General features: G+C 30.7%; 1 protein-coding gene across 1 annotated transcript; it reads right to left on the bottom strand.

Annotated features, from left to right (window-relative positions):
• Positions 1–19,316: 19,316 nt before the first annotated feature.
• On the bottom strand, positions 19,317–21,225 carry LOC130897592 (zinc finger protein 512B-like). Its single transcript, XM_057806527.1, has 2 exons — positions 21,214–21,225; positions 19,317–19,982 (listed from the first exon to the last, which is right to left on the bottom strand). Exons 1-2 carry the CDS (start codon positions 21,223–21,225, stop codon positions 19,317–19,319), a joined length of 678 nt encoding a protein of 225 aa, XP_057662510.1.
• Between the last annotated feature and the right edge of the window lie 1,476 nt (positions 21,226–22,701).

Genomic DNA, 22,701 nt, shown 5'->3' with positions numbered 1-22,701 from the left:
GTCGAATATGTATATGAATATTTAAAAAGACCAAACTTGTTATTAAAATGTTTGACACATTGATATGTGCTACTAGTTTAATGTAATGTGTAGTAGGCACGTAAGTTTTTTTGCTCGCGTCAAAAACGGAAATAGTCTTAATAATTGTTATTGTTTTCCCACGCAAATAGTTCGAAAATCTACAATTTTGATAACCTAAATGGTTATCAAATACATAAATTTTATGAAAAATTAAAATCTTAACGGAAATTCATTCCAGTAGAATTTTTTTGTAATGATTTAATTTATTGAGTTTCATTCTACATTATATTCTATAAAGAAATAGACAGAATTAATGTTTAAAATAGTTATAAATGAATTTTGGACAATTATTCACAAATGAATAAATTTTATTTGTAATTTATAATGAAAATGTGTATATAAAATGAAAGCAAGCAATTCAATTCAAGAGAGATATACATTTTTCTTTTATATTTTATATATATTTACAAAATACATAGACAAAATATAGTAATATTCCCAAAAATATTATTTCATTTTTTTTTATAACATATGGGTAAGTAAATAAAAATATGAAAACTAATTTATAAAGGTATCTATAATAATTTTGTCAAAGGAAAAAAATTATATTGAGCTATTCAAAATTATACAACAATTTATGCAACATTTGCGGAAACATTGCAGACATACCGGTTTTTGGCTTTACTTCAGATTTTGGGAGTATATATTTTTATGTCTTAAGGAGTACTTATTAGATTTGTAGTTCTTACGGTATTTGCAAAATTCGACGAATTAAAATTTTTAGTTTTCTGCTAATTTAGTTTCTAATTGGCAGTTACATATCTGCGTGAATTATGTAAAGGTTTGGCAAAATGAAGTGTCGGTTTAATAAATTGGTTTTCCTGAGCTTGCGTTTTGGCATCGGCTGATGAGAATTTTAATGCTATACTTTTCTGGTTTATATAGAATGTAGATTGTATATGTACTTCTACCTTTAAATCCTACTAACATCTCATTCGAGCAGGCTGTGGTCATCGATAGTGTATGGATTATGAGTGTCCTGAAGAAATAGATCAGAGCTCACTTTCCACTGTCATCTGGATTGTCACTAGTGACTGATAGTAGTTTGGAAACGTTCTTTAGACATAACCGCTTTAAATATTTCCCTTTCATCTGTTGTGAATATACTTCTCATACCTTCATAATTAAAATTTCAATGAGTAGTAGTAACCTTAAAAGATCTTGCAATTCCATAAAATTGGTATCTCTATGTTCTGGTTTGTTTTCCTATCTATAATTGTTTCGCATTTGAATTGTACATCTCGTTATACATCTGTACTGTTTTGGTTGGATTTTTATCACCATTAACAGGAATAAAATCTGGTTTTTTGTCAGTAGTGCGAGCGCATGCGCTATTCATACTTTCTTAATGTTCATTTTCTTCATATTCGATATCACTATTATTATAGTTTATTTCGTTAAACAATTTAGTTGCTATATCTTCAAACTCTTGATCTGTGCGGGAACTGACATGGTGTTGGGGAGACTCAGAAATGCGTATAAGTCAAGAGATAACAATCTCGTATAATTATAGATTTGCCACCTCAAGAGCATTACAAAATAGGAAGCTATTGAGAGAGGCAAGTTCACAAAATATTTGTGATGGAGGTAGAAACCTAAACTGTCCGACGCAGGGTCTGTCAGACCAAGTGTCAGTAGTTAAGGATTTAGAATATTTTCTGTGTCTTTCTGGAAATGTAATTTCATTTCCAGAAATCTTCTAAATAATTTTGTCCAACACGAATTCAATAGTTTTCATACATCTTGGATACATATATATATATAAATATATATATATATATATATATATATATATATATATATATATATATATATATATATATATATATATATATATCAATAACTTAAACCTAGCAAAGTTTGTGCAATATTTGAATTCTTAATCAATCTTTGGTTTATTCAAATTTTCTTCTACAAAGACGGTCTATTTATAGAGGTGTCGATATTCCTTGAGCAACGTTAACTTTCAATTTGTGTTTTATGCCCATGCATCTATATGATATTAGTATCACTCCAATATCTACAATTGTGGTGAAGAATTCGTTACAGTTTATCAACAAAGTGAAGACTACAGAAATTGAAGATGGGGAAATTTGAGTCTCCTTTGATGTAAGTTCATTATTTCCCAGCGAGCCGATCCCGTAGACTGTCGAGATCTAATAATTTGGGAGCTAGTGTAATAGAAGAATATTAACAATTTACAAAAACATGTATGGAACAAAACTATTTCCTTTACAACAACGAATTCTACAAGCAAGACAAAAGAACAGCAATGGGAAACTGCCTATCACCGTTTATGGCTGAACTGTTCATGAGTCATTTTAAAAAGCAAATCAGTCAAGAGTTTCAGTATTTTCTCAGGGTATGGTACAGGTATGTGGATTATATTTTTGCCATATTCAATACGAAGAAGGCAAATGTAGACGAATTCATTTTAGAACTCAATTCATAATATCCATCTATAAAGTTCACCTAAGAAATGGAAAATAATGAACAGTTACCATTTATAGATACTTTAGTGATTAGGAATAGTAATAAGTTAGAATTTGATGCATTTAGGAAAAACACCGCTACGTGCAGGTACATCCCGGCTTATTCTTTTCATTGTATCCAACATAAGATGGCTAGTCTTTATCTCCTGGTACATCGGTTAATCCACTTTCCACTTACCATCGAGAAATACAATAAGGAAAGGACCTTCCTTAGAGATATAGCTGTACTTACCGGTTTTGATAAAAAAATGGTGAATAGATCAATCAATCGTCATAGGTTTAAGAAATCTCTATGTGAAACCACTTTTTTCCAAACCCAAAATGAAAAACAAGAAAAATTTGCTCTGATACTTTTCAATTTTCTTTATATAAAGTGATTGGAAGGAATATTTAACAAAATAGATTTTAAATTGGTTTATAAATCCAACAATACATTAAAACAATTGTTGGGCAATCCTAAAGATATAATACCAAATTTGGAAAAGAGTAGTATATGTATATGGAATATAATGTAAAATTGTTAAATAATGTATCCAATAATAAATTGCTGGATGCATTTGAAAACATTAAAATTACTAGATGTAAGAGTAGCTTAAATAGGGACAAAGGGTCAATTCCCCACAGCCCACTCTATAAATTGGTAGTCAAGGAATGAATGTGAAGATTCCCGCCAAAGAGTTTTTACCGCTAGAATTAATTTTCGTGAAGGAAGTTTTATTGGCGGGAAAATTGAGTATACAACAGGTAAGTCATGTCATTAGATTTTAGTTTACTTTCAGTCTCTGAAGACGATAACATGTTTATCGAAACGCGCAGCAGACAGTGTAATTTTCAGTGTTGGTGCAGTGGTGGTGTAAGCAGTGTATTCAGCATTTAACTTTGAAGACATATTTAATAGAATTATGAGGTTTTGATGGCTATATTTTTAATTTAATAGATTACAAAAAAAAAACAAAAAAAAATCAAAATACCACAAAATTGTGTCAATAAACATATTTGTATGTATATGTCGATCAACTTGAATTATTTGTAAAAACGTATCATATTAATTTTTTTTAGACATAGATAAATCGAAAACTTAGCAAGTAACGTTAGTTTTTGAAGACACTGTGTGAACGTACAGACCTCTTACTTTTACAGTAATTTGATTCCCTACACTGATTGAATCTATGAGTTTCCAAGGGATCTCCGCCCCTTAGTTCGATTGGAAATATTTTTCGTGAAAATTTCTTACTAATCATTTCATTTCACATCTACTATCAATAGATATTTTCATCATCCGAATATTGTATAATTGATCGAAGCGGATTTTTCTTTTTGTTTAAGGTATATAAGTATTCCTGTATTATTTTACTCTTTCACGAATTGATGAACAGCTTTATTAGGTTAATTATAATATTTGCACAAAAGTATGGAAATTGAACAAGTATTATTGAAAACTTTCAATTTCCGTTACGGAGATCGGTCAGTATTTATAGTTTCTCTTTTTTAGATTTTTGTCGTAGGTTATCGTATCTTTGTCGGAGGTACACATTCACAAAATAATTCGTCCATTTTTACTATATTTATTCAAATAAACATAAATTGAATAACTATAATTTATAATCTGAACGTTGCTCATACTAAAGAATCAGTTATAGCTGGCTCTTTCATGTGTAATAACTGCGAATTGATCATAGTATCAAAGGCGTTTGTTAGATCAAGTTAGACACAGAGTGAGGGTTTATCCATTTTAAGCGCGTTATTTTTTATTGAGATAGAGAGAAAGAGAAATTCTCTATTGTCAAGAAATTGTAATTTATTAAGTAAATTATTATGATTAACTTAATCCAAATCCTTACAGTTCTTGCAGCGAATTGATGGTTGTTTATGATGGATGGATGGATGGATGGAGTAAACATTATTTAGGAAAGAGAATATAGTATTATTTGTGCTTAAAATGCTTAAAAATCCAAATTGATGGGTAGCAAATATTGTATATTGTGAACAGAAATTGATGTAAGCCTTTTTTGACTCTTAGAAAATGTCGGAAGGCAATTGGGAGATAGTTCCATGCTTGATCTTTATCTCCTTCTCTGTGCGAAGGTATAATTATTGTCGTCTTGAGGCTGGAAATAGTGCTGTTTTGAAATGAAATGTTTATTGAAGTGGTAAGGTGATTTAATATGCATTTTGACAGACTCGAAAACATTTTAAAATTTCACTTCATTGGTACCAGATGAGGATTTATTTTTGAAATCATTAATTTTACTGCGAAACTATGCTAAAACTAAAGACATAAGGAAAAAACGGCGTAAATTCGCATTTGTACCAGGAAGATACGAAAGCGGATCATGAGAAGTTGCTATAGAATTCAATAAATTTTTGGCTACATTTACAGAATAGTAATATATAGTAGTAGAGATTGTAATCGACAAAGCTTTATTTCTTAGATCATTCACAATAGACCATGATTCTTCCACAACATTACGAGAATTGACGAGTCTCCTTTTATCATAAATATCCTTAGCGACTTTTATTCTCTTATGAGAAATTTTTCTGTATAGTTTTAAGTGATTTTTAATTCGCCTGAGGGAAAAAGAAGTGGATGACAAACTAGTTAATGTTTTTATGAATCTAGCATCACCAGAGAGAATGTAATTGTGGTAATTGTATCAAATATATAAACATAAAAATATTATTTCACTGGACCTTGAGCACTCCACGCTTTTTTACATTGAAATATTTTATTAATCACTTCACCCTTATTCAAAGTGTAAAAAAATTATAATTTAATTTTTAATATGGTTCACTTTTAAAGCGTTTCATTTTTTAAAACTAGTGTATTATATAAAACTCGAGTTTGCTGGATGCCTCCAGGAAACTTTAATTTAAAAGTTCAATGTATCGATTTTTCAATTTTTGGTACAAAGAGTTTTCGCATCTAAATTCCTCACAACAATAAATCTTACAAAAAAACATTCAGTATGTGTAAAAATTTATTTAACTGTTATTTTGTTAATTTGAAAATAATCCATTATTTATAAACAAAGTAAAAATCCATTTTGTATTGGATTTTCCAATCTTTGATTAATTTTGTCTATTAAATTATTATGGTATCAGAGTAATGGTCAATTTGATGGAGTGTATTTCTTTGTTACAGGTCTGTATATTGCTGTTAACTACTGTAACATTAGCTCAAGAAGTAGTCGAAGAAAATATATCACCATTAGCTTTATCAATTATCAGACTTTTATCTTCCGCAGGTAGTTCGGCGGAAAAATCTTTAATAGAAAGACTAATAACACTTTTATCTCAATTAAAAACAACAAATACATCACAATCACCCCAACGATCAAATTTGGATCAGAACTCTGATTTAAAAAGATCAGTGAGTTTAGGTTCAGCTGCACTTGAAAATTCCATTTTTCAACCCCAGTTTAATCCAAAATATTCAGACAAGCCCATATGGAAAGGACTTGCTCCTTATAAAACTATTGCTAAACCTGCATCGGTTTCAGAATTACCAAATCCAGATTCAGTTTATGTACCAATATCTGTGCCTGGAAACCCTCCAAACCCATTCAATATACGCCAGCCTGATCTCGTCAGAATTAATACGCAGCCATTTGGTTTAGCAAAGAAACCCGTACAATTACCAGTTTTTTTATTACTCGGAATACCTGTATTATCTAAAGGAGAACCACAAACTTACGGAATTGATCAAGTTCAGGGTGTACCAATTAAAGAACATGTTCCAGTATTAGAAAAAGAGCCTTTTCTCCAAAGAGTTGTGAGAGGGCTAGTACCTCAGCCATTCGTGGTAAGAGAACAAGAAGGTGTACCTCAACCATACATAGGCAGAGAACAAGTTGGTGCATCGCAACAATATGTATTGAGACAAGTACCAATTGGTAGACCGTTATTGTTCAAATAGCAAGTTTATCAACAATCTCCAGTACTTTTACAATTTCATTAATAAACTATAGAGTAAATATTTTGTAATTTTATTTCGAATTATAGCTGCATTGTCTACATTATGTCTTAAATACATGGATCGTAGAATGTGGATCACTTAAACAATAATTTCATTTTAATCACGATTCATTAATGATATTTCACCAAAACCATATTTTTTGAAAAGATTTATTTCGTATGTAAAAGATCTATACACTCCGATTCAACACCAAAAAGATATGTGTAGATTATGTACATTCACATTACAGTAGGTAGGTATACTAGAGAATTTCTAAACCTTGATTTTAATCAAGGATTATAAGTAAGTCAGGTAACAGAAGGTATTAGAAGAGTGCAATAAATATGCTGATATTTTTTGAAATAGAAAATTCGACATTCATCTATTCGCATGTAGTTTTAGTAGATATTTGCACCAGTATTTGTGAAGTCAATCGATTTAAAAAGTCTAAAACACCTCCAGTCTCTACATACAAGTGAATATTAACGAATAAAGTTTAAGCTCATTCATCCTCGTACTGAATATTATGTATATACGTCAATTCTAAATTTCTCTACTATTCATTCAAATAATGCTCTCTCGCTTCCACCCGATGTTGTAAATGTTTGGTTTACCTCCCCTGCATTCCGTCTGGCTCATACTGAAGAATTCGGTGTGAGTGCTCATTGTCTTATTTATTATTTAATATTAAATTAAATTGTTTGAATATTTATGTAAGCTGACCAATTAACAATGAAAGCTTCTCGATCGCGCAGAGATATTTTCTTTTTAGGGAAATAAAGTTCTAAAATTCTCAATGACCTTGAGAAACTCCAACTGATAGAAATTTTTCTAATGCTAGCCAAATGTTAAAACCAACTAACAATTCATGAACAATTTCTAACTTTTTAGATGCTATAATTGGTCGAACAAAATTTCTGATAAGATCACGGTAATAATCAAAAATAACTTTTTTATGAAGATGGATTCGAGGGAAATTTAGTGGTCTAAACCATACAACATAATCACTTGCAGTAATTAGGTAGAAAGACTGATATTTATGTCCCGTAATAGGCATTCCGAGGGTAACTACGTTTACCCAAGCTCGTGTTTTAACCCTTCGGGCTTTGGGAATTAAATCAAATAAACTCTCAGATATCAATGCGTTGCTATATATAGTTATTCAATACAAAATTCATATACAGGAATTTATCGCGCTTGAGAGCTCAGTCAACAGAATAATCATATAAATTCTTACTAAGCTTTCCATCCTCGTTTCATACGACGTTTAAAATAGGAAATTCATAAATGAAATTAAAGTAAAATATATAATTCTAGTTAATAATTTGACAGTTGCGTCAAAGATGTGCTAGATGATTACGACATTTGATGCTGGAGATGTACTTTATTTTCTCTAAAATCGGTATCAATATTCAAATTCAGTCTGTAATTAGAGTTACAGGGGCTGTTATGTGTCATGGCTCATCAGTGAACATATATATATATATATATATATATATATATATATATATATATATATATATATATATATATATATATATATATAGATCCAGCGGTCAAATTGGCGTCGGTACTTTTACGGTATAGCCAGGAATTCTTCAATATACACCAATGTATATTTGCAAAATATATTCAACGGACAGGTTAACAGCTTGATAATTTGGCAACGTTGAAATAGATATATTTGAGTGTATTAAATAACTTTCATTCTGCAGATTTGATGGCCGTATATGAATGTTATACTTGTAACGGAGGAAGTGGCATCTTAAAAAATATATTTAGAATCAACGTATTGGTTACGCCAAAGTGTATGGTGATTTAAATGCATTTTGCTTTCTTGGTCTTAATTTACATATATCCATTTCTATGAGTTGTTTGAGCATAATTTGATTATTATTTATTCGAACGTATCGCTACATGTCGCAAGTATGTTTGGGACGAACCAAAAAATTAACCATTTTAGTTTAAAATTGTGATCATATTCAGAGATCCGTATTGAAGCTTATAATCAAAAGGTGCCAATTCAAATCTAATTTTTTACTGACTATTCGAAGCAACATTCAAAACTCTCCGAACATTTAAGAGCTGATTAAAAAACTAAAAAACTAAAAAACTGGACATTATTTCAGAGTCACCAATATGGTAGATCACAGAAACCCTTCTGTTGTCGATGTCTCAGAATAAACGTTAGTTTTATTTTGGTGCTGTTTTTTGGAAATTTCTCTATTCCATTTTTGTGATCTATGATAAGCAACCTGCATCCAGAATTGCTTATTTTTATTTTTTTATTTTATAAAAATATTGAATAGCTGAACAAATTTTTTGGCTGATTTTGATAATACTAAGAAAAAAATAACTATTAAAGAGTCTCCTCGGGCTATTACAAGCGGGCTAAACACAGACAGACGAAAAAGGACCCAAACAAACAATATTGATGATAGTTATCCAACTGCAAATCTTCGTTATGCTTAAAAAATCGTAGAAAGAAGAATTTTCATTGGTTTATTGATCTTAAAGATGAAAGAAGAATCCGTGATGCTAATACAAAGATGGGTAGTTCTTTAATAATGATATGCGAGACCACATCCAGATTGAGTGATTTCAAAAGAGATGGGAATGCCAAAGAGCATGCTTGGGATAAAATGGATAAAATACCATTGGCGAGCATGATCCTCGACCTGAATATTAGCTGTTGTTGAAACATTCCTTTTCATTAAATCCCTTGAAGAATTCCTTTGTTTTATTCTTTTATTTCAGCACTTTATCTAATTTTCATTATTCAAAGAGATGAGAAACGATTTTATGATTTTTGTTATTCAACAGTTAACAAATATATTCTCTTGTACCATAAAATTTTGTTTCAGCTTTTAAAATCTGATTAAATAAATATTCTTAACTCTATCAATATCTTCAACTTTTGAACAGCTGTTCATTTTCAATTTTTTTGAATGTATTTGAATACAAATTCAGCATGTTTTGAAATTGATTACAATTGTTCAATAACGTCTTATTAGAACAAAGTTGAATTTTTCACATGAGACATTTTGTATCTTAGATTTCAATTTGTTGCAATTTGCCATCGTAACAAGAAATATTTTTTCATATTCCATATACGGTATTCCACTAGTTCCTCGTGAAAGTCGTATGCAGGTCACCACCTTCTGTACTTTGAAACGCACAACCCAAATATTCTGTCGTAGATAAAGGTTTTTAGGCCCGCTCCAACTTAAAGATTTGATAAAACTCGAACCTCGTTTTGAAAAGTATATACATGTACAGAAGAACAACAAACTCTCTACAACAGTTTCACATTTTTGAGTCATCCTGTATTTTGCCAAATTTGAACAATGTGGCTCTTCTTTTAGATTGAATTGGCCCATACCTTATACCGAAACCTAAAAACTCTGAACTGTATAGTTTTTGTACTATTTAAATGTTGTTTATGAAACTTCCACCTATGAACCATTTGATTAGGGCCCTTAATGATACTTGCTGTGTCTAGCTGATTTTCATAATATGCTGATATAAATGCATCAAGCTATTCGACGCCATTTAAAGAAGAAAAATGGAGTTTCACTTTCGAAAAAGGATAACTCCTCCTTTGAAATTGATAAGCCTTAAGAAGTAGCGATAAACGACTTGAAACTCTATCCATTTGCCGATTTTTCAATAAAATAGGGTCCTATTACGAATCCACTTGGAATGCTCCCATCTACGTTTACAGACCACCTAGTCTGACTGCGAAATGAAAATTTGTTGTAGAACAAATAATGTAAATTTGTGACTGTTCGCATATCTACTTTCATGAATTGTCCACTCGTTACCGAGTAACACAGCTGCTATTTTTTGCAAGAAGTTCTCTCCTCAGAATAATTTTATCGTGTCTTTGTAATTGCAATAAGCTGTAACTGATTCTTTGGGACTCTCATATTGGTATCTTCACTATTTGCTAGTACAACATGAAATGTAACTTTCTCTGTATAGTATTGAGTTCCTATTTTAACAAACATTAGTCTCATATACCTACCTCTTATAATGTTACTGATGTATTGAAACTTTTCTCTTTTTTCACATACTTTTATCCTAGCATTATTGTGGAAAGATAATTTTGAACTATGTATTCCAAAAAATAAATGGCGTTGAAATTTTTACGGAAAACTGGTCATATGTTTTGAAATACCCGGTGTAAACCATTATCAAGTTCATATGGTTAGAATTGGGAAATAAAGCAGAATTTAATATTGACTGATTACGAACTGATGATAAATTTGGCATAAACTGAACCTAGGATCGAAAAACCAGTAAACAATATCTCATTGACATTTGTTTCTTCTACTTTTATTGATACTCTTACAAATTATTCTGATCATTTTTGTTGCTCTGTCAAGGGTTAGTAATTTATGCTTGTAGTTTTATAATGCTGCTCTTCAACTCAGGTTTTTTGCTTTTAACGTCTGACCTAACCATTCTGTATAATAAATATGGTGACAGTTCTTTATTATCAATTAGTCATTTATGAAAAATTACTCAGATCTAAAAACCTTAATAAAACTTCTAATAACTTTTCGCGCCCCGTGTATCCATTACTCACTGTATTTATATTTACATACTTATACATTTAACGGGATGGACGACTTCTCTAGAGTATCTCTACGTTAATAATAATTGGCGCCCTTTTTTCGATAAGCTTCGTAAAGGGTTGGCATAGCGTCGTAACATCATTCACGGAGACAAGCAGAAAATCTTTTCGTAGTTTTTAATAGTGTTGCAAGCAGTCAAAATGTCAAGACGTAAACGAAACGAACTAATTATGAGCCTATCATTAGCTCAGGAGAAAGACGGTATGTGTACTCAAAAATTTCCTAATATTATGTAGATTATTTATCTTGATAAAGATATCAAATAACTGACTTTTACAATAATAGATAGATTTCTTCGGACATTTTTCTATCTAGTTAATTATGGATATGAATTTGGGATTTTATTTTGTGTATATGTTTGATATGTCTATTAGATTCTATTTAATATATATTTAATAAGAACACAGAGAATGCGTGTAAAATATATTGTTTTGTGCAAATTTTCGTGCGATATTTGCTGAAAATGTTAAAGTTACAACCTGTTAAATTAAGCGTAAGGGCATGAAAACAGTTTCCAGCTAATTGGTGGTGACATCTTGTGAATACAATACATACGTCATTATATTGTACAAAATAAAAAAAAAATATTATTTTATTATGAAAAACATTTCAAAATTTCCTCAGAGGTGTCATGTAGATGTCAGGGAGTTTTTGGTGGTGACACCTCAATGTATTCCGAAAAAATATTTTCGGAATAACGCTCTGGCCGTTCCTCGAAGTGGAAAACAACTACACTACTTTCCTGGCTAATACCACACGAACATTGAATTACATCCACAAAGAAGAGCGACCGACCGTCGAGACACACATCTCAATGTTTCGCAATTGCAAGGAGAGAGGTTTATAAACCGACACATTCGTGCGGAATTTTATCCAAGCAAAGGGTAACATCGTAATTTTCAGTCTGGTTTAGGGGTACCAGACGAGAGAGTATTATGCCATCCTGATGAGATCATAACAAGGTCGAAACTAGTCGGTGGCTATACCTCTCTCCTTGCAATTGCGAAACATTGAGATGTCTGTCTCGATTGTCGGTCGATCGGCATCACGCTCTTCGTTGTGGATGTAATTCAATGTTCGGCGTGGTATTAGCCAGGAAAGTGCAAAATGACTTACAGACAAATCTAAATGATTAACGAGTAATGTCAAACTAATAATACATTGTTTTTAAATCTCACGGTATTTCCACACTTGTAATCTCCTTTTTAATAAATAAAAGTTCAGAAATGCATTTTCAATATAAAAACGATTCCTTCTTTTCCATTGATAATTTGAAGTCGTCAATACTATATATTATAAGAGGGATAAGTACTGGAGACGATAGTTGACGTTTCCGTCTCTTGTGACTGAAAACATATTTTCGCTGAATTTTTAGCATTTGTAAAAAATATACTTCGACACTAACTTAGCACGAATGATGCATGTAGAATTTCACTTTTCAAAAACATACCTTGCTGTTGGAAATAATAAAAAATAGTTGCCTACACACACTTGAAGAGTACTTTAATAAAACAAATTCAAATCATTCTGAGTAAGATAGAATCACTGGTGGTCGTGGAGCAGTCTGAAAATTAGCATCAATATTCAATCAACAGTTTCGGACTGGAGAATTGACTGTATTTCTAAAAAATTTTGAGAAATTGGCTCAGTACATCAACAATATTATTATTATTTCTATCATTACCAATCTTGTTGAAATAACATTTGGTTTTAGTTTCAATATAGGATCCATCTCTTACTTCAGAATCCGAATATGTTCCTTCGTCCACCGTATCAGATATGTCAACGTTTGAGTCCTCGCTGCTACAAGCAGCACCAGTTGAAACAAAATATGAACCACAGGATGCAAACAATATATTAGAAACTCTTGAGATGAATATTTCAAATAATATGAAAATTGATGTTTCAAGTGATGAAATCGCTGGTGATTGTCTTGCGGAAAGTACTAAATTAATGTCTGAACAATCTTTGAATGCAATTTTGGGCAGTTATGTTTCTCTTGTCTCAGTGTTTGTTGACATTCCTTAGCATACTTAAATTACCTGATGTCGAGGTTATCTTTTCAAAAAACATCACAAATTCATATTATTGTTGTAATAAGAAATGAGAGCAGAATTCATAATTAATATAAAACAAAAAGTATTACTTAAAAGCAATAATTTTAATCAAGAAATGAAGTTATCAGACATCCTTCAAACTGATTTGATAGATATAAGGATTGCCATATACTGGTCTTTATTGTATTAATGATTCACTCATTATTCAAAGCGATTCATATTGAATCATGGAGAGTTTGATGTTATGATATTGAGAATTCACTTTTACCTAACTGAACCTAATCATTGTTTTGTTGATTCATTGAGTATCTAATTATTACATTTTATGTCATAGATAATGTAACACTAACGATAATTATACACGCTCCGGCCACCTGGTCAGGTTACGTTAGCTTCGGTTTGCAAAATAGAATTTTCTCAATTTTTCACATTGACTTGTTCAAAAATGGATAATCAACATTTTTGTTCATTTTATTACTTGAAGAAAAAAGATATTAACAATTATTCGTCAATAAGCGTTTACATGAACATCCAAAACCATTATTTTCTGATATTCTCATATCTTCTATAAACACTTGAGAGATTTTTATTGGAATTAGATGATTTTTAGATTTTTTTACAGACGAAAATTATCGACATATTACTTATAACGTTTTGATACGTTGCCTCAGTTGATGAAAAAACAGAATATTATCAAGAGCAACATTGGTGCGACGGAAAATTTGATTTATACTAGTAACTGATATGATTACAACGATAATATTTCATTTTAAGATGAACCGTTGAATTGGCAACGTTGTGCGGATGCCTGAGTGCAAATAATATAGATATACAGAAGCCAGAGTGTCCGCTAAATGGTCAATATATACACGGATGCCAATCTGACCGTTCATTTAATCCTACATATACAAATAAGCGATACCAGAGCCATACAACAGAAACTCTGTGAACTTTAATTTAAAATCCATTCAAATATGGTGTAAATTGCACTCCGGCCCATTTTTACCTTATGTGATAGCTGATGAAATTCCAAGTCGAATGCACTATCTTTTTTCGATTTGCAAATTGGCATCTATATATTGGATTCCACTTTACCGCTGATGCCACCTTAACCGCAATTTTAACATGGGGGGATTCCACTTCACGCCGCTAATGTATATATATATATATATATATATATATATATATATATATATATATATATATATATATATATATATATATATATATGTTTATACAGTTCAGATCGAAAACTTTCAGTTCCCCATTTGAAATATTGGAACATTTAGAGTTTAGAGAAGACCTTGTCATGCCTTGGACTGGAATATCTGCGAGAATTCATTCGGAATAGATAGCAGATCGTTAACACTGTTGACATTTGAAATCAATTTGTTTTCCTCACGTTCTTATTTGTTGGTGACGATATAACTGATTACCTTGATCATGCTTCACTAGCTATTATGCAGGAACGACTTTAGAGCAAAGTTGTAGAGAACTTAACTGATTGTAACTCGTTAGGTACTGATATACTGAAATGATAACTATCTCATTATTGGGTGAAATAATATTTGGAGCATGTACTATTTGACTTCATCCAGTCTTTACTTTCACCCTTCCACCAACAACCCTTACTTTTTAATATAATTTTATATTTTTCAACTCCCTGTCGATAGCTGATCAATTAACACTAGATCAACTATCCCCGTCACGGGTCTACCGGTGTCACAAATCCCCTAGTAAACATACAAACAATATATTTCCATACTCCAGAAATAATTCATTTGTCAAAACAATGTTTGCCGGAACAGCTAGTTAATTAAACATATGAATTTCTCTAATTCTTTACTTCTTAGACTTCTTTTATATGGTTTAGTCGATAAATTATCTTGATTGTAAGTCCCTATCTATCAAAATTTCATATAAAAGCATATAATATTGACGTTTCGACTACTTTCATTCTCTATCAAAATATCATTTGACATTGACAATTTACGTATTTATATTAATCAATACATCACCTACGACATGAATATCAAAATAAAATCAAAATAGAAACCTCTTCTAACAAGAAAAATGGATATTTCCTTAATTTTAACGTTTAAAAAATATGTAGCTCTATAATTTAGGTCTTTTTTATCATTCCTAGCATGTGAACCACTTCTAAAAATTCTCTTTTCGATGTATTTGATTCTGTTTCAATAATTTCAAATAATTTACAACTGACTGTTTTTTTTATATTTCGTAGTTCGTTGATGCAGTTTTATTTTTTTATCGTGCAGATGGCCTTTTAGTTTATTTTCTAAATACTGAAATGTTTGTCCTATGTAGACAGCGTCACAAGGATTACAAGCTACTTGATATACAATTTTACTTCTCAAGCACTTAAAAATAAAATAAGTTATATTATATATTATAATGATTGTGACGCTGTCTACATAAGGCAGACTACATAAGGCAGACATCTCAGTATTTAGAAAATAGACTAAGGACATCAATACGATAAAAAAATAAAAACTGCCTCAATGAATATATATATATATATATATATATATATATATATATATATTCATTGAGGCAGTTTTTTAAAATAAACTTTTTTACCAGATAAGCAGTGATGAACTCTAGTTTTTGGAGTAATATTTTCAGAATAGTTTTGCGGTTTACAGATTTTGAGTCTCTTGGTGTAATATAAAAGTATTATAGAACTTGATCTAGAGAAAGAAACGTATTTGAAATTATTGGAACATATATACAAGTATTGATTTTAGTCTTACTAATTTTCAGTACGCTTATATAAGCTTCACCTGTATGTGAGATTGTGAGCTTGTTTGTTTGTTTGTTTGTAACTGTTCTTTGTGGCTTATTACTGTTAGTATATCCCACTACTTTAATTGCGTTCGTTCGCCGAGCGTACTAAGGCGTCATTCCTCCGAATTTGCCGGTCGTGGTTTTATATCCCGTTCACGCTGTAACAAAAATTTGTTTGTTTTTGGCAAATTTTGTTTAAAGAAATTATGACTGCAAAACTTCTCTTTGCATCGAAATAAATTTTACAATTACCTGCCCTTTGTTGGATTTTTACAATACTAATGACTAGAACTTGAAGAAAGATTTCAATTTTGACAATAAATCGAACTAAAAAGTGGAAATTAAATATAGTTTAAAAAAATCAAGAAACACACTTTCATAGCATATGAAACTAAAAATGAAAAATAAATAGTTTAAAAAAACAAAAAAATACGTTATTAAGATACATAAAACTAATTTGTTGAAAATAATTCTTTTAAAATAGGCTTAAAATAATAATGAATGAAATATACTTGTATTATTGTGAAAAAAGCGTAGGGCGCTTATACGCATATTTTGCACAAATTATTGTTTTAAGATTATTTTTAAAAAAAATTTTCAACTTTTTAGTTGTTATTCAGTTTTTTCAAACTATATTGTTTTATCAATATAGAAATGTATTAATGGTAGTGCCGAAGTATCATGTTTTGTGTAAATAAAAATAAATATTAGAGGTAAACATTTTACCCTTCTTTTTTGTGGAGACAAAACAATTATGGATGAAGAAAACTACAATGAACTAATAAAGTGTTCATTTGGATAACATCTTAACTTATTATGTTTGACACTTGGCATCTTATTGAAAAAAAATTCTTGAGCTATTGTTAACCGTGATGTACTTTATCTATTCTTCCTTGAAGGACTATAGAAAGTATCAAAGAGCTGCTACCCCCGCAAAACTTAAATACCAGAGTGAGTATTAAAGAAGCGTCTGTAATACCCTTTTGCACGACAAAAGTGGTGCATTTAACTAGTTTTACGTATAATTTGTAGCCCGGTAAGGAATCCAAGTGTTGCCAAAGAACATATTTTCCTGAAAGCGATTAGATCAGAACGCCATCTGATTATTGCAAAAAAGTCGCCCTTTAGCCGTCTTATTTGCGTTGAATAAAATATTTTTGGTTTCAACTGTTGAAAGTGTCGATTTGAAGTAGATGATACACTATCGAGTAGTGAAAAAGTGTTACTACGGAAGTCAGTCGGAAATTTGTACTTACATTTACTTGTCCTATGACAAAGGATAATTTCAAATATATTTGAGTACCCAAGACACAAATATGGAGATTAGTAGGAAAATCTATTATTGAACGATCTACTTTAATTTCATATTTAATTTTTAATCGTTTTGTACAAGTGGGCGATGTTATAGATCATACACTAAAACATGAGAAAGTAAACTGAAAACTTAATAAAAGTGGAGATACAACCAATGTTATTCAACAAATAGCATATGACTTTTATGAAGCCATGTTAGTGCCAACATTGGACATGATTCAGAACGAATTGCATACGTACCATTATTATAATCATAAATGTTTAGAGATACTAAGTTTTGTGGTTTTAAACATAAAAAACTTTACAACAGAATAGTCATTCTGCAATCTTGTCATATCGTTGACTTTCTACAAAAATATTTGAAAAGTATTAAGACATACCAAGACTCGAACAGAAATATAATGTATTTGGACGTAACCTAGTTTGATACAAAAGAAGTAGTTAAATATATATTTCTAATTCTGAAAATTCTGACTCCGTGCTCAAGGGAAAACGAATATGTATTCTTCATAATAGCTGTAAAGATGGTTCTGTACCAAATGCTTTTATTAGCTAAACATCCTATTCCAATCTTATGATGATTATCACAAGTCATGACGGCTTTATTATTTGAAAAATGGTTGCCCTATCAGCTCCTACCAAATATTCCGTCAAATTTAGTAATTGACATGAATAACTTATATATAATTTCCAAATATCGAACACATATTCGAATAGTAAATTGAGAAAATAAGAACACAAAAATTGCCACAAATAAGATATATTTAATATAATTTATACAACAAGTATGTCGATAGAATCTGTAGAATATACTTTATTAAGGCTGCCTTAGTATTTTGTTTTTGTTCAAGTACTTTGGGTAGGATAGTGATTGCCTACGTCAAGTTATATAAGAATTTGATGATATATGAAAAACAATTCTATTTTATTCCCGCCAATAATGATTAATTTTAACTATTCCAATTTCGAAAAGTTTTATTTTCCAAATAAATACGAGAGTAATTTTTTATATTTAATAGAGATTTATATGATAGTAAAAAAGAAATTATACATACGAAACAAATGCGTGGGAAATAATCTAATGAATGTGAATGTGAAAAATTTGAATTCTATATCAAAGGTTAGGTTTAAATTTAGTTAATTTAAATTTAGTTTAAATTAAATGTGAGCCAGTTATCCAATATCCTATAAAGTAATTTTCAAAAAGCACAAATAAAATACACAGATTTCCAGTTCAGAAATTATCTTATTACATTATTGTTTTTCATAATACAACTTTGTTATTTTAATAATGGGACGACGCCGATTTCGGCTGAATCCTTCCCTTTTCCCTATTTTTAATGTTTTTTTGCTCCTCTAAGTAACAATGGAAACAGCATATCAATATTCGACAGGTGATAAAAAATTTTAATGTCATTTATTCCTTCATACATTAGGTTTAGAATCCAACTAGGTAATTGAAGGATACGTAATCACATAAAATCGCTTTTAAATTCTGCCAATGAACATACAGTTTGGCATCTTTGACAGTGAAGACGGATAACTGACGAATTTGTTCGTATATCGATCTTATTCTGTAGGATCATGTTATGTCGACAGCTTATGGTATAGGTTGGCGTTCTATGTTTATATCAGATAATGAAAAGGCAGTAAGAAATTTAAATCATGGATTTCTGATCAGTTTCACTTTAGACGATTAACTTTAAGTGCAGAATGCGAAAATATACCAAGAAAATGTAAAATACTCATTCGAAAATTCTAAAAGACACACATTATTAGAAAACAAATTTTCTTTATAACCTTATTATTACGGGTATACTTATTTTATGTACGCGTAAAGGATGATTGGCAATTGATAAGACAATAGAGATGAAACAACTTTATTTACAAATATTATTATCATCATGACATGGTGATTGTGTGGTGGTCGTTGTTAGCCTTAAAGATAAAACCAGTGGTACAACAACTATTATTTATAAAGAAATGGGGATGAAATTGGTATTGGTATCGGTCTTGGAATGTCAATCGGATAAGGATGTGGTATTCCTACTCTATAAGGGACAGGGAGTGCAACTTTCACTGGAACTTTAACCGGTACTGGCACTGCCCTATCAACAGGAACCGGTACATGCTTATCTATAGGAACAGGGAAAGGTTGAGCTACATGTATAGGATATGGGCGATCTAAGTGTATTGGTATCGGTTGTGGAACGGCAAATGGTATTGGACGGTTGATAGGAACTGGAACAGGTTGACTAATTGGATATGGCACATGTCTGGTGATAGTTGTGTGAATTGATTTTCCTAAATCACCAAACGGAGATCCCAGGCCTAATGTTCCTAGACCATAATATGGTGAAATTAAAGAAGATCGTAAAAAAGGTGATCCAAGGCCTAAGGACGAGTCCCATCCTATTGAAGATCCTAAGAAAGAGTGGCCATAGCCTAAAGGAGAATGTAGGCTCAGTGAGTCACTTGGATGAGATGGATCTAATTCATATGAAGATGGTTCTGATGACTCGGCCTCTAAATCTTCCTTCTTTTCTATTTCTTTAGCTTCTTTTTTCACTTCTTTTTCTGCTTCTTTCTCTGCTTCTTCTGCAGATGTAAATACAGCTAGGACGAATAAAATTACCTATAAAATAAAAATAGTTTAAAATCAGATATAGACTAATATCATATTGAAAGATCATTTTTCTGATGTAATTTTTAATTATTTTGATCAAATTTTCCATTAAATTCTAATGTGATCTTGTTCCAACATATTGGTTCTCCATTTCTTGTATGTTCTATTTTTTTATATTGATTTCTAATTCTAAATATTTTCTTTTATCGGTGGCTATTTCCTAAAGAATCCTAAGGAATATCTTTTTTTTATTCCTCTGTTTCATTCATTAATGATTTTCCTATTCGTACCTTCATGTATTAATTTAAATTTTCATCGATTCCACGTCTTTTTACAATAATTCGTTATATATTGGGTTATTTCAAATCCCTTCTTAATATCTTCTCCTCTCTACCTATATTACCATCGTTTTCTCTCAAAGACGTTCGTCCCGTCTTCTCCTTTTTGTCAACAATGCTGGGTTTTTTATTTTTCATTTTATTTCACATATCTATTCAAACGTTCTAAATATAGTAAGTGATGCCTAAAATCGAATATAGTGATGCAAAAAAGCCTTCATATTTATCTGAGCGTTATTTCTAGAATATTACTAATTATTCTGTTTTCAAAGATAATATTAAGACCTAAAATATATAGATAAATTCAACTGATTATTTTTTATTGCGTCTTGTGACATATAGCCAGAAAATTTAAGAATATGATTATATGAACACTTCACTAGGCAGCGATATACAGTGAATGGTTTTATGTGTACGGTAGTTTAACAACGTACTGTTCCTTGATAGTTTTCATAAAAAAAGATTTAGATTCTGAGGAGCAATAGATCTGAAAATGTTACAGAGGGATAGTCGAATCAGTTTACTCAGATTTTTTTCAATAGCATCATAATTATGAGTTAATCAACTTACTAAAAGACAAAAACAGAGTGGCACTTGATACTAATATCGACATATTACTTACATTGAAACAATTGTATAGTGTATAATGAAAAAAATTTGGAGGTTCGAATTTTGTCAGGAGAATTGGCTTAGAATAATATTTTGTTTTCAATAAATTTTCCTTATATTTAATGCGAAGCCAAACATCCCGCTCTATTTGTTAACTTGTAGTAGGCTAGATATACATTATTTTTTAAAATGATGGCTATCACCCTGTTTGGTAAAGAGAAAAATGGAAATTTGAATAACTATATAAAAATTACTATGATCTGGATTGTTATTTTTAAAAAGTTTCGGCTTACCAATATCTTCATGATGCTTTTAGAAACGTTTTCAACAAATAATGATACTTTGTGAGTGATTCGGTATTCTTTTATACTGAATTAACATGTTTAAAATTAATAAATATATATTTATACGCATTTCAACATTGATCCATATGATACTATTTTCCATATAATTTTGAATGCCATTTTAAATAAGAAGTCATTTTTTTTTGAACGTACCAATGAAATGAATTATGCAACTATGAGGACGATAATAAATTACGCAGATGGTATTAGAAGACCTTCAAAAGTGCGTGTTTGGGTGGTTCATGGAACTTGTAGTTCTTGAATAAAGTATTTTTATGTCATAACCTTGGAAACACCCCAAGATGTGTAAATGATAACTCTATGTCAAATAATCGATCTAATTAATTATATTGATTTATTGAAATCACCTCACATTGCCAATTTGTTATAAAATGAGGACATGATGTATCACACATTTTTTTGAATACATTTAGAATGTGAGGAAATTTTAATATAAATTATTTTTACTAACTTTTGTATTACTTGTGTCTTGTACTTTTGTTACCGATCATCTATTTCTGGCATTTCACTTCCATATTTGAGTGAGGTTCTAGATGATCTGTACACATTTTATTCGGTTAACCGTTATTTTTTCTGCTTTTTTCTCAATGTGTGTTCTGGATTCAAATATTTGTTCGATTATTCCCTCTTTCCATCATTTTTTGTAGCTATTATACGATTAATTCGTTTTCTAGATTGGATACCATCCCGATTTTCTGTTCTTCGTATATGCCTCAATTTCTTTGTTTCTGTTGGTTTTCTTTAGATGTTCTATCACAGCAACACTTATTGTTTTCCTGGATTTTTGTTAGGGGGAGCTCCTTTTTTCTTTATGTTAGACTTAGAATAACTATCAGATTCTATTTTGGTATTAAAATAGATACTCTTCGTTTTTCTTATATATTCTAGACAGATGCTCATAGAGGACTCGCGTTTAACTTTATTGATCACTTGTCATTTATCAACGTAGCGAAATGCTTTGAGGTATTGGGTCTATAACTTAATAGCGGCTTGATAAGAGATGACGTAACTTGTATAATATTACATCGTTCAATATTCCGAACCTGCGTTGGAAAGCTACTGTTATTGTACGTTTTTTCAGTATATGTCGTTCATTTGTAGCGTTTATAAGAATAATTTTTTTTCACTCAAATATGTCGAATTTTGTATCTGAAAAAGTGTATTTGCGGGGAGTTCTTCTTCATTACTTTAATATGAAAAAAAAATGCTGCCGAAAGTCATCGTATTTTGGTGGAAGTTTATGGTGAACTAACGTGACAAAAGTGGTTTACACGAAGTGCTGATTTTGACTTGAACCGGATTGTAACTGGTGATAAAAATGGATCCATTACGACAACCCCAAGCGCAAAAAATCATATGTGAAATCCGGCTAACCAGCCAATTCAACGGCAAAGCCGAATATCCATGGCGCGAAAG

Source organism: Diorhabda carinulata, chromosome 8 (genome assembly GCF_026250575.1).
Source record: "Diorhabda carinulata isolate Delta chromosome 8, icDioCari1.1, whole genome shotgun sequence".
Taxonomy (NCBI): Eukaryota; Metazoa; Arthropoda; class Insecta; order Coleoptera; family Chrysomelidae; genus Diorhabda; species Diorhabda carinulata.
Note: the sequence above shows the minus strand (reverse complement) of the source record. Positions and strands in the feature narration are given on the sequence as shown.